The following is a 12,911-nucleotide window of genomic DNA, read 5'->3' on the forward strand; positions in this document are numbered from 1 at the left end:
TCTTGGGTCCAAAAAATCACTGTGAAGTGTGACTGCAACCATGAATGAAAAGACGTTTGCTTCTTGGAAGGAAAACTATGACAAATCTTGACAGAATATTAAAAAGCAGAGACATCACTTTGCCAACAAAGGTCTGTATAAGTGAAAGCTATGTTTCTTCCAGTAGTTGTGTAAGAGTTGTCAACAGATTTACATGTTGGCCCATTAAGAAGGCTGAGGGCTGAAGAACTGATGCTTTCATGCTGTGGTGTTGGAGAAGACACTTGAGAGTCCTTTGGACTGTTTGTAAGGAGATCAAACCTGTCAATCCTAAAGGAAATCAACCCTGAATATTCACTGGAAGGACTGATGCTGAAGCTGAAGCTCCAAAACTTTGACCACCTGATGCAAAGAGCTGACTCGTTAGAAAAGACCCTGATATTGGGAAAGATTGAAGGCAGGGGGTGGCAGAGGGTGAGATGGTTAGATAGCATCACCAACTCAATGGACATGAATTTGAGCAAATTCTGGGAGATAATGAAGGACTGGGAAGCCTGGCATGTGGCAGTCCATCACAACACAGAGTCAGACATAAGTTAGTGACTGAACAACAACAACTTTGTTAGTTCTTCCTAAATTCAAAATATTTTTAAAAATTTACTTATTCATTTGGCTGTACTGGGTGTTAGCTGGGGCACTTGGGATCTTCAGTCTTAGTTGTGACAGGCAGGACTTTAGTTCCAACAAGTGAACTCTTAGTTGTGGCATGTGGAGTCTAATTCCCTGACCAGGGATCAGACCCGGGCCCTGTGCACTGGGATTTTGTAGTCTTAGCTATTGGACCACCAGGGAAGTCCCACATAGTGGGTTTTTAAAATTTTTTTAATGTATTACTGTCTTATACAACAGAAGTGATATTATGAGTAATGCTATCATTACATACAACTGATTTAAATATTATAAAGGAGTCTTCTCACTACTATATATAAAATAGGTAACTAAAAAGGACCTACTGTATAGCACAGGGAACTCTATTTAATACTCTGCAATGATGTATATGGGAAAATAATTTTAAAAGAGCAGATTATATATATGTCTGGCCAATTCACTTTACTGTATACCTGAAACTAACACAACTTTGTAAATAAACTATACTCCAATAAAAATCATAAAAATAAAGGAGTCTTCTTTGTAAAGTGACAGAAGGACCTGTGTGAGGGGTTGAGAAGTAGACTGACTTTATTCCTCTTCTTCCTCATTTGGCTTTGGATCTCGGGCATGTTGGCCTGGTCCTGTCTCTCACGCTCACACTTACCGGGATGTTCCAGTGGTGCGTCAGGCAAAGTGCCGAAGTTGAGAACATGGTGATGTTTATCTTTCTGTTCTTAGCCTTTCCAGGTCTCCTTGCTGTTAAATGGCATAAAAGTAAATCTTATGTAAAATAATAAAACTGTTATTTTTACTTAATTTTACAAAGTTTTACATTCTCCTCCATCTGCTTAAGGGCTTCCCTGGTGTCTCAGATGATAAATAATCCACCTGCAATGCAGGAGCCACAGGAGACTCAGGCTCAATCCTTGGTTTGGGAAGATCCTCTGGAGAAGGGAATGGCTACCCACTCTAGTATTCTTGCCTGGGGAATCCCCATGGACAGAGAAGCCTGGCAGGCTACAGTACATGGGGTTGCAAAGAGTCAGACAGGACTAAGCAACTTTCACTTTCATGTTCCATGTGCTTAAAGTTAATGTAAAATAAAATATATACATATTTTTCTCAGTCATATGTATGCCATGTCAGAAGGTTTTATATTCATCACAAACTGTCTTCAAATACAATAAATGTCTCTATAGGAGGAGACAATATAAACTAATTTCTTAGCAGTTTGTTTCTATTTGTTTCTTAATGGGTAATTCCTTATTTTTGGTAAGAGAAAAGAATCCAGTGTTTGGAGGTTTATTTAATTACTATGTTCCTTCACCCCTCCCCCATTTTAGCATTTATCCTTGTGTGTGTCGAACACCTGAATTTGCCTGTGGCCCTTCTTCCTGGTAGGATAGGCTCCCTCTCAGAGTGTGCTCGCTAAGGTGTGGAGTCATGGTTGTTTAAGAAGCTTTAGTCAATATGTAAATTATACACTTTTGAATATTTGTACTTTCTCCTAAAGGGAGAAAAACAATAAAAATGAAGTTTTTCCATTTCTTTCTTCTAACAGAGTAGAAAGTGACTGATTATTAAAATGAGGTTTGATGACTGTCCAGTTCTGCTCATCTGTAACATGTGGCCCTTCTGTAGCCACATATACTGATTGGTGTCCATAAGTGTCCTTTTCTTAGAAAAAATTCTCTTGTTTTTTATTCAGATGTAAAAGGTGGATCAATAAAATTTTACCATTCATTTCTCTAATTGTTTTAGCTTTAATATAAAATTGAAGAAAGTAGTCATAAGTAAAAGTATTGAAGACAATGAACAAGTTTGCTAATTATCCAAGGTCTCATCAGACTCCTACTTCTGTCCTTTGTGGATGCTGAGACCTGGGATGTTCTGAACCACAGACAAGCAGACGGTTTCATTTACAATCTCTGAACATCCATAAACAAGACCCTCTGATACTAACTCATGTGATGTCATATGTGTTTCAGATGATTTCACTAGAAAGGGTGATTGAATACACAGACCTTGAGAAAGAAGCATCCTGGGAACTCGAGTATCGTCCACCACCATCCTGGCCCAATGAAGGACTGATTTCTTTTATCAATGTGAACTTCAGGCATAAGTCAGATGGGCCTCTAGTACTGAAGAATGTGTATGCATACATTTACCCAGGACAAAAGCTTAGTTTAATCCATTTGCCTTTTTAAAATCCAGCTGAAGATTTCGCACCACATCTGCTCTTGGCTTCCTTGTCATTGTGTCAGGGGGATCTGTCAGTGTGTCTGTCCTAATGGATGCAGATTAGATCAGTGACATTGTAGATGAATCCCTCTTGGAAACTGACCATGGAATGGGGATCCCAGCAATGTTTTCCCTGTGTTGTGAGTTCCCTCATGGTGGTTGATGGGCCCTGGGACCCAGAGCTCCATCTTAACCTGATTCAGGACACTACATGTGACACCTGATTATTCATGCAAAGTCTGGGACATCAGCCTTGTCTTTCTGGCCCTAACTCTCCAATATCTCATTCCTTTCCATTTTTTCTTGTTTGTATTTCTGAGATCTTCTCTTCCTCCCATGGTGCCCTCTGGTTGCAGCCTCCTTCTCTGTCCCTTAGCCCTTCCTGCAGCCTTCTCCACTCACCCATACTGAGCTGCCAGCCCCCTGCCCTCCCCCCACAGACTGATTCTTTCTTTAGCACAGATCTGATCCTTACTGGCCTGGCTGAGCTGCTGCTGGAACCATAGCATAGCCTCAAGCCCACTCCAGCAGGGGCCGTGGGGTGAGCTTGTGTCCACCAGAGAAGAGCCTCAATAATGACCCAGTCAGCAGTGAGGAACCAGGGCCTCAGATGGAGGCAGGGATTAGAGATTGGCTCAAAGTCAAAAGCAAATTTAAGAGAGCAGAGAAGATCCATGTGGGAGACGGCAAAGAGGTGTGTGACCTGGACCTGTCAGCATCCATGTCTGCTGGTGATGTTCCTTCCGCACTCAGCTTGAGGCCCTCAGCTGGGATCAGGACAGAATCTTGAAGAAGAGACTAAATCGGAACAGACAAGGTGGTTAGAAGCTCTTCCCCACCTCCCTCTGCAGCCAGTATGTCTGACATACATGCCCCCCTGCACTCAGATTGCGTGTAGTTTCTCTCAAAGCGCCATGTCCTCCCTGTTTCCAGTGCACATGCTGCCCCTCAACGAAAGAGACCCAGGCCCTCTGTCATCTGGATGGTGAAAATCTCCTCATTTTCTGAGTCAACTCTAATGCATTTTCGAGACTCTCAGTTCTTCCTTAGTGTGTTATGTATACTTTTAAGATAGTGTTTATGGTACACCTATGTTTATAGCAGCCAAAAGTTGGAAGGAACTAAATACTTACAATTTAGCCTTAAAAAGGAAGAAAATTCTGACTTATGGATAAACCTTGATGACATCTTGCTAAATGAAATAAGCCAGACACAAAAGGAATAAATACTCTGATTCCATTTATGTGAGATTCCTAAAGTAATCAAATTCAAGAAGATGGGAAGTAGGATGGTGGACTCCAGGGACTGGGGGAGGGAAAATGGGGACTAGTTTGCTTAATGGGTAAGAATTTCAGTTTTTTGAGGCAGAAAAAAAATGCTCAAGCTTCGTTGCACAGCAATATGGATGTACTGAACACCGAACTGTCCACTTAAAAATGGTTAGTTGAATTTTATCATAATTAAGATAAAAGATAGCACCTGTGACATGCTTTGTAACTTGGGATCTGTATCACACAGAACCTTGAAGCTTTTTAAAATCAGCGAGCATCTTGTTTTCATTTTTGTTCCCAGAAAGTGGCATTCTGCAGGGCACAGAGAGGGTGCTGAGGGACTTCTGGTTGTGAGGGTGAGTGAGTAACACAGGTGTGAGCAAGCAGGAACCAACACACACACATACACACACGACAACTCCATCAATAACTGAAAGAATTGCTCTTTAAAACTCTTACCACCCCAGACTTATCTAATGGACTGTAGCTGTAATTTAATTAATGAAACTCTTGCAACATGAAAGAATATTCAACTTAATGCCCAAATGCTACCCAGGGTGCAGTGTCAGTTAGTCACAGGGCAAAAGCCCCCTCCTAATTATTTCCAGTTCCATTGTAGGTCAGGAAAAACGTGAACTGCTGTGTCAGGAAAATATTAACCACAGGTCCTGATACAATTCTTTTCCCTGAGAGCACTGTAGGTGATGTTTACTTACTCTCAGACAGTGTGTCTGTCAGATTTTCTGTTGTAAATATAATTCTGTTCACCTGCACTTGTCTTATATTTTCCCCAAAGCCATAAAATATGAATTATCTAAGATAATTTGTAGTACAATGTAGGAACATAACAGATTCTTATTCTTCCTTCTTAAAACCTGCAAATGATAGGATTATCAAGATTCTAAAATATTTGAAGGAAAATTGAATTTGGAGACTGAGTTAATAACTGCAGTAACTTGACTTTTGATCTGTGCCTTGGTCTACTCACAGTATCACTGTTAGCTTCATTTCTCTGTTTGAAGATGATACCCAGGCATCACCCCACCTGTGTACATCCCAGGTTCCCTCTTCTGCCTGTCCCATCCCTCACAACTCCAGGACACCCCTTTGATGTTGGATTTGATTGAGAGAAGCTGCGGGGTTGGGGTGAAGGCAGGCAGGGGACATGGGAATGAGCCAGCTCAGCAGACTGGGAGCTTTATTCTCTTTCCCTCATTTCGTCTTCTGTCCTGATTTCTGGAAGTTAGAGTCACTAGGAAACTATAGTAGGTACTATGCAGGATTTTAATTCACAGAAGAAATAGCAAGTAAAAATAAGGAGCTAGGACTTCCCTGGTGGTGCAGTGGAGAAGAATTCACCTGCCAATGCAGGGGACTCTGGTTCAATCCCTGGTCTGAAGAGTTCACCTGCCGCAGAGCAGCTAAGCCCTGCACCACAGCTATGGAGCCCCCATGACACAGCTCCTGAAGTCTTTGCTCAGCATCAGCAGAAGCCCCTCAGGGAGAGGCCTGTGTGCTGCAGGAGCAGCCCCCATCATCACAACTAGAGACAGCTCGTGCAAACAATCAAGAACCAGAACAGCCAAACAGAGAAAAAATCAACATGGGGTAAATAGCACTCTAGACTTCCGGGTGAGAGTCTGAACATGGGCTGTGTTTTTCATTTAGATGATTTTGTGGTTGATTTGATAATTTTAGAGAGTCCTGGGAAATAAAGTATTTTCCAGCTCTTGAGGTAGATTGATTTTGCTTTGCTTTTGCTCAGAGCTATTATTTGGATGATACATTTTTACAGATGCTTAGTAGACCGTGCTATAATGTGCAAAAATATTCCTACATTTTTTCCTTTTTTATGTATTATTTTCTTAAAAACCACTCTCCTCATTCCCAGATTGCCCCCATTCTCTTGCTGGCTTCCTAATTCCCTGTGACTCAGACAGATGGTGGTGCCAGGATCAGCAGCACCTGCCTCTCCTGGAGCTTCTTAGAAATGCAGAGTCTCAGGCCCACCCAGACCTGTTGACTCAGCTTCACATCTGAACATGACCTCTTCCTTTCTCTCCCATGGGCAATTTTTGATGAGTGATAACCTGTGATTCCCAAGAAATGTCCTTTGACAGTTTGAAATTGAATTCAAGGATTTCCAAATCTCTGCTGTGACTGAGCAAGAGACTCTAGAATGTTCTGTGCCACTAGCTTTACATACTTTTATGCTTTTATGAGATGGTTGAATGGCATCATCAGCTCGATGGACATGAGTTTGAGTAAGCTCTGGGAGTTGGTGACATACAGGGAAGCCTGGCGTGCTGCAGTCCATGGGGTTGCAAAGAGCTGGACATGACTGAGCAACTGAACTGAACTGATGCTCTGTAAATTGCACCTTTGCATTATAATCTAATTCTGTGTGATTCTGCTGCATTTCTTTGCACCTTTCCAGTGGAGTCTGTCTTCATTACAGACAGTTTTCATCCTGCAGTCTGTCCTTCCCCACACCAGCCTCCTGCAGGGACTGGAGGGATTTCCCACAGACTCAGCCCTGCTTGGATCTGGAGTCAGAGACACCCTCGCGCAGCAGTGTATGTGTGGCTGTTTCACCACCTGATGGGATCAAAAATGAGTCTTGCTGCCCCAAGCAGGGCATGGGGTCTGTTTAGCCTGTTCCCCAGGCATCATGTGTCCCACTCAGCTGCAGGTTTCTCTTTCAATCTGGCTGTGGGTGCCAGGTCTTCCTGCTGACAGCTGGTCCACCTGCCCTCAGGTACCCTCTTTGCTCTCACTCACCACATGTATGCTTGTGTCCACGTCATGCTTTAACTTTCTGACCGTAAGATCTCTATGGTAGGCCTGTTCCTTTAACTGCAGCTACACCTCTCCCCACTTTCTCTGTTCTAGCTACACAGAGGGACATGATAATGTGTCAGGCCATCCAGGGGATAAGGAGGCCCATCAGCAGGTGGAAAGGAGACCCATCAGCAGATGGAAAAGAGGCCAACAGATATGGATTTGAGTCCCATCCTGCTATTTATGGGCTCTGATACTCAGACAGACTAATTCATCTAAGCCTCAATCTTTTCTTACACAAAATGGAAGTGATAGATTGTAACCTGTAGGGTTGATGTACAGCTTAAACAAGATAAGGCATGCAAAGCACCCAGAGTAAATGCTTGGACAAAAATAGTTGTTTTCATAGGGTGTAAAATGACCATAACCACTTACGCTGCGGAAGGTGTAGTCTGTCCCATGAGAATGAGGTGTTGGCCATTTGAAGTTGTATTTATGGCTGTAGGATTGATCTGCTGTGTCTGTCTCTGATTTATCTTATATTTAAATAATATGGTAATAGATTTTCCATAAATTTCTCTGGCCTGAGTTAAAAATCTCAGCTCCCATCGAAGTTTCTTTGTCTCAGGACACCACAGGTAATACAAGTAAGAAAAAGTCAAGTCCACTAGAGATCCTGATGTCAACCTATACAGTCTGGTTGAAGAAACAAGAAAATGATTATATTAACTTTGGAAGTTAGAAGGAGGTCATAATTTTTGTAGATGTCTATAAAAAATGAAATAACTTTCTGTTAGAGTTGGAACAAGCCCACATGAGGGGACAGGGAGAACATTTCCAAGGAATTAGACATGTAAGACAGACTTAGTGATGTGTGGTTTGGGTTTCAGGAGGTGGAAATCATGTGGAAGACATTCTAGGAGGTGGGACCATCATAAGCAAAAGCATGATGCCCTGATCCAGTGAAGACCTAGATACCTGCAAAGCATTCAGGAAAATGAACTACCAAGTGTGTAACATGCATTTTTGCATTCAACTCTCTACCTAGTGATGCCAAGGAAGCTGACTCATGTACATGAAGGATGGAGAGGTTAGAGAGGACAATTTTGTAGAAGAGACATCCTGGGGTGGAGTGTTGGGTGCTGAGCTGGCATTCAGGAGTTTAATCTGAGAAGTGAGAGCACATGGACCAGAGTGGGCAGGTGCAGGGGGCAGGGAGTCAGGAGCTGTTATGCCTCTAGCAAGACATCCTGGGAAAGTGATTCCACTTCTTAGGATCAAATTGGTGTCAATTAAAACAAAGCTGTAACACCTGGATTTGTGAACATGCAGGGGAATGGGTGGTAGTAGAAAATGGTATCATATTTCTGGAGGGTAGGTTAGCAGCTTAACAGCTTCCTCTGAAAATATTCATACTTTGTTGTTGTTGTTCAGTCACCTAGTTGTGTATGACTCTTCATGACCCCATGGACTGACACACACCAGGTTTCTCTGTCCCTCACCATCTCCTGCAGTTGCCCCAAGTTCATGCTCATTGTATCAGTGATGCCAGCCAGCCATCTCATCCTCTATCATCCCCTTCTCCTCCTGCTTTCAGTCATTCCCAGCATCAGGGAATTTTCCAGTGAGTTGGCTCTTTGTGTCAGGTGGCCAAAGTATTGGAGCTTTAGCTTCAGTTCTTCCAATGAATATTCAGGACTGATTTTCTTTAGGATTGACTGGTTTGATCTCCCTGCTTTCCAGGGGGTTCATACATGACTGTCAGCAATTCCACATCAGAGAATTTTTGTGAAGGAAGTGATTAAGGTTGTGTGCAAAGATTTAGCTTCAGGGATATTTAACATAGAGTTATTTATAGTAGCTAACTATTTGATGCTGCCTAAATATCCAGCAGTAGAGGATTTGTGAAATAAATGACATTGAAAGGTTGTTGCTGAACCATGAAAAGACGCTGGGATTCTTGGCCTCTAGAGGAGGAGAATTCAATCCGGGGCCAGAGACAGGCTTGATCGCTCAGGGCTTTTGTGTAATAAAGTTTTATTAAAGTATAGAGGAGATAGATAAAGCATCTGACATAGGCATCAGAAGGGGGCAGAAAGAGTATCCCCTGCTAGTTTTTAGCTGGATGTTATATAGTCACTAGCAGTCTGTTAATGAAAGAAAGGAATGTCTTAAAACTCAGAATGGCACCAGGCCCCTCATCCATAATATGTATTTTGGGATAATCTTGGCGCCAGAGGAGTCATCCCGGGCCACAAAATGATTGACTTGAATCTTGTTGAAAGGCAGATTACCATACAGTTTCGTTTACATAGATTAGGGTAACAATGTCTGAATATAACATACTGGTTTGTTTGTCAACTCGGTTCTGATCCATTAGGCAGAACCAACTTGAAGACAGAGTCTGGGGTAAACGCATAGTACATTAACATAGCTTAAGACAAGCATTTCCATAAGAAGAATGCATTGGTTAACTCAAGGTTTGAGAATAGTTAACTTCACGGGAACCAGGTATCATTATGGCAACACAGTATTTTAAAGAAACCTCCTTTTAAATTTGTAATGAGGAGGAAAAAAATATCACTAGTTTGTTTCCTCCTGCTGCTTAAGAGAGAGATAAAAATGTCTGACATGCAGCCTATTTCCTCCATTTGGAGACCCCTGGCCTTCCTGCCTGTTACCCTCTCAACATGTAGTATAATATTATGCAACCATTAAAATAAATATTTTTATGAAATACAAAATGAAAACACATATAACAGTATGTTCACATTAATTCCATTTTGTTTAAATATGTTAACTTGTGTCTTTAAGAACATATACAAAAAAATAAAACAATAAAAAGAATACATATGGAAGCCTAGAAAGTAAAAACATTTTAAGAATTTATTTTTTTAGAGTGCTGGGGTATAGCTAGTGTTTATTTACTTTTCAAATTCATTTGCACTGATTATGATTAAGGAAAGAGTTTATTTTAATTTTACTTTTAAACACTGAGCCTGGGAAAGGTGTAATGAGAGTAAAGTGGAGAAGATGGATGAAGGGGTTGCTTTGTGTGGAGCATTGGGTGTTGATTATGTTGAGTGTGGTGTGTGAAGAGAGATCCAGGAGCAAGTGTCTAACAAGTTGTGTCATCATCAGAGAGCAAACTGGTTAGAAAAACAGAAAGGGGCCATGGCAAAGCAAATAACAAGATTTTCTTCAAGTGTCTTTATAATTGTATCTGTTTCCTTATTTTTGGCTGGGCTGGGTTTCTGTTGCTGCTCGGGCTTTTCTCTAGTTGCTGTGTGTGGGTTTCTCACTATGGTGTCTTCTCTTGTTAAGAGCAAGGGCTATATGGTGTGAGGACTTCAACAGTTGTAGCATGTAGGCTCATAGTCGTGGTTTCCAGGTTCTAGAGTGCAATAGTTGTGGCACATGTGCTTAGTTGCTTCACAGCATGTGGGATTCTCCTGGAGTAGGAATTGAACCCACGTCTCCTGCATTGGCAGGCAGTTTCTTTAACACTGAGCCACCAGGGAAGCCCCCGAGTGTCTTTAGATTGAAGAATGTGAGCTTACTGATACTGGCGGCACTCTCCATGGGCAATTGGTAAAAACCTTTGGTTACTCAGAAAAGACGTTTAGACTATAGCTTTGATGACTGAACTCAAGGAATAATCAGAGTCAGGTTTTCTTTGAGTTACCTTTTTTCTTTTTGGAGATCCTGGGGCCATGCATCATGTGGGATCTTAGTTCCCTGACCAGGGATTGAATCCATGCGTCCTGCAGTGATAGCACAGAATTTTAACCACTGAACTAACAGGGAAGTCCCCTGGTTTTTTAGTTTTCTGTGCTTGAGTTTGGAACTCACAGTCCTGTGGTCATGAGCAGTCAATCCTTGGTGCCCCTACATATCTCAGTCCATTTACCCAAAGTTTACAGATGTTCCCATTTGCATAGATGGATCAGTTTCAGTGGAGCTGATAACATGGGAACATACACACATTCTCACAGATCAGTTCTCACCTGTGTCCTGATGTGTCTTGATTTATGTGTAAGAACACTCAGAAATACAGGCCCACCTGTTTTACTGTGCTTCAGAGATAATGCTTAAAAAAAAAAAAAAAAGGACATTTATGACAACACTCTGTCAGGCAAGTACACTGGCACCAGTTTTCTTATAGCATTTGGTCACTTCATGTCTCTGCCACATTTTGATAATTCTTGCAATATTTCAAACCATTTCATTATTATTGTATTTATTATCCTGATCTGTGATCAGTAGTTTTTAATGTTACTACCCTATCAATGCTTAGATGGTTGGCATTCTTTTAACAATAAAGTATTGGAAATTAAGGTATGTACATTTTTTATACATAAAGCTATTGTACATCATTATACTATAATATAGTATAAATGTAACTTTTATTTGCACAGAGAAACAAAGCATTGATATAACTTGCTTTATTTTTATATTCATGTGTTGAGGTGGTCTGGAGCCAACTGTAAAATCTCTCTGAGGCCTGCCTGTACACAGAAAACATGAGCCACATATATCCACACTACGACCTGCCTGTATGCAGAGAATGGCCAATCTATATTATATGATTTAGGGTTTAACATAATGTTTAAAATGTCCTGAGAAGCCTGTGTGCAGATTAAGAAGCAACAGTTAGAAACGGACATGGAGCAATGGACTGGTTCAAAACTGGGAAGGGAGAACCTCAAGGCTGTATATCGTTACCCTGCATATTCAACTTAAATGCAGAGTACAGCATGAGAAATGCTAGGCAGGATGAAGCACAAGCTGGAATCAAGACTGCCAGGAGAAATATCAGTAACCTCAGCTAAGCAGATGATACCACCCGAATGGCAGAAAGCAAAGAGGAACTAAAGAGCCTCTTGATGAAGGTGAAAGAGTCATGTCTGACTCTTTGCGACTCCATAAACCACAGTACGCCAGGCATTCCTGTCCATCACCAACTGCCAGGGTTTACCCAAGCCCATGTCCATTGAGTTGGTGATGCCATCCAACCATCTCATCCTCTGTCATCCCCTTCTCCTCCTGCCCTCAATCTTTCCCAACATCAGGGTCTTTTCAAATGAGTCAGCTCTTCTCATCAGGTGACCAAAATATTGGACTTTCAGCTTCAACATCAGTCCTTCTAATGAACACTTAGGGCTGACCTCCTTTAGGATGGACTGGTTGGATCTCCTTGCAGTCCAAGGGACTCTCAAGAGTCTTCTCCAACACCACAGTTAAAAAGCATCAATTCTTCGGCGCTCAGCTTTCTTTATAGTCCAACTCTCAGATCCATACATGACCACTGAAAAAAACCATAGCCTTGGCTAGACGGACCTTTGTTGACAAAGTAATGTCTCTGCTTTTTAATATGCTGTCTAGGTTGGTCATCACTTTCCTTCCAAGGAGTAAGCGTCTTTTAATTTCATGGCTATAGTCACCATCTGCAGTGATTTTGGAGCCCAGAAAAATAAAGTCAGCCACCATTTCCACTGTTTCTCCTTCTATTTGCCAGGAAGTGATGGGACCAGATGCCATGATCTTAGTTTTCTGAATGTTGAGCTTTAAGCCAACTTTTTCACTCTCCTCTTTTACTTTCATCAAGAGGTTCTTTAATTCTTCTTCACTTTCTGCCATAAGGGTGGTGTCATCTGCATATCTGAGGTTATTGATATTTTCCCCAGCAATCTTGATTCCAGCTTGTGCTTCATCCAGCCCAGCATTTCTCATGATGTACTCTGCATATAAGTTAAATAAACAGGGTGACAATATACAGCCTTGACGTACTCCTTTTCCTATTTGGAGCCAGTCTGCTGTTCCATGTCCAGTTCTAACTATTGCTTCCTGCATACAGATTTCTCAAGAGGCAGGTCAGGTCATCTGGTATTCCCAACTCTTTCAGAATTTTCCACAGTTTATTGTGAACTGTCAAAGGCTTTGGCATAGTCAATAAAGCAGAAATATATGTGTTTCTGGAACTCTTTT

At 41.6% G+C, this 12,911-nt stretch overlaps 1 protein-coding gene across 1 annotated transcript in view; it reads left to right on the forward strand.

Moving 5' to 3' along the window:
- The window catches only part of LOC133049361 (ATP-binding cassette sub-family C member 4-like), a 167,826-nt gene that overhangs the window by 103,165 nt on the left and 51,750 nt on the right, over nt 1-12,911 (forward strand). The window contains 2 exon segments of the mRNA XM_061133338.1: nt 1,243-1,343; nt 2,619-2,812. Of these exon segments, the coding sequence (XP_060989321.1) occupies nt 1,243-1,343; nt 2,619-2,812 (295 nt within the window).

Source organism: Dama dama, chromosome 30 (genome assembly GCF_033118175.1).
Source record: "Dama dama isolate Ldn47 chromosome 30, ASM3311817v1, whole genome shotgun sequence".
NCBI classification, from domain to species: Eukaryota; Metazoa; Chordata; class Mammalia; order Artiodactyla; family Cervidae; genus Dama; species Dama dama.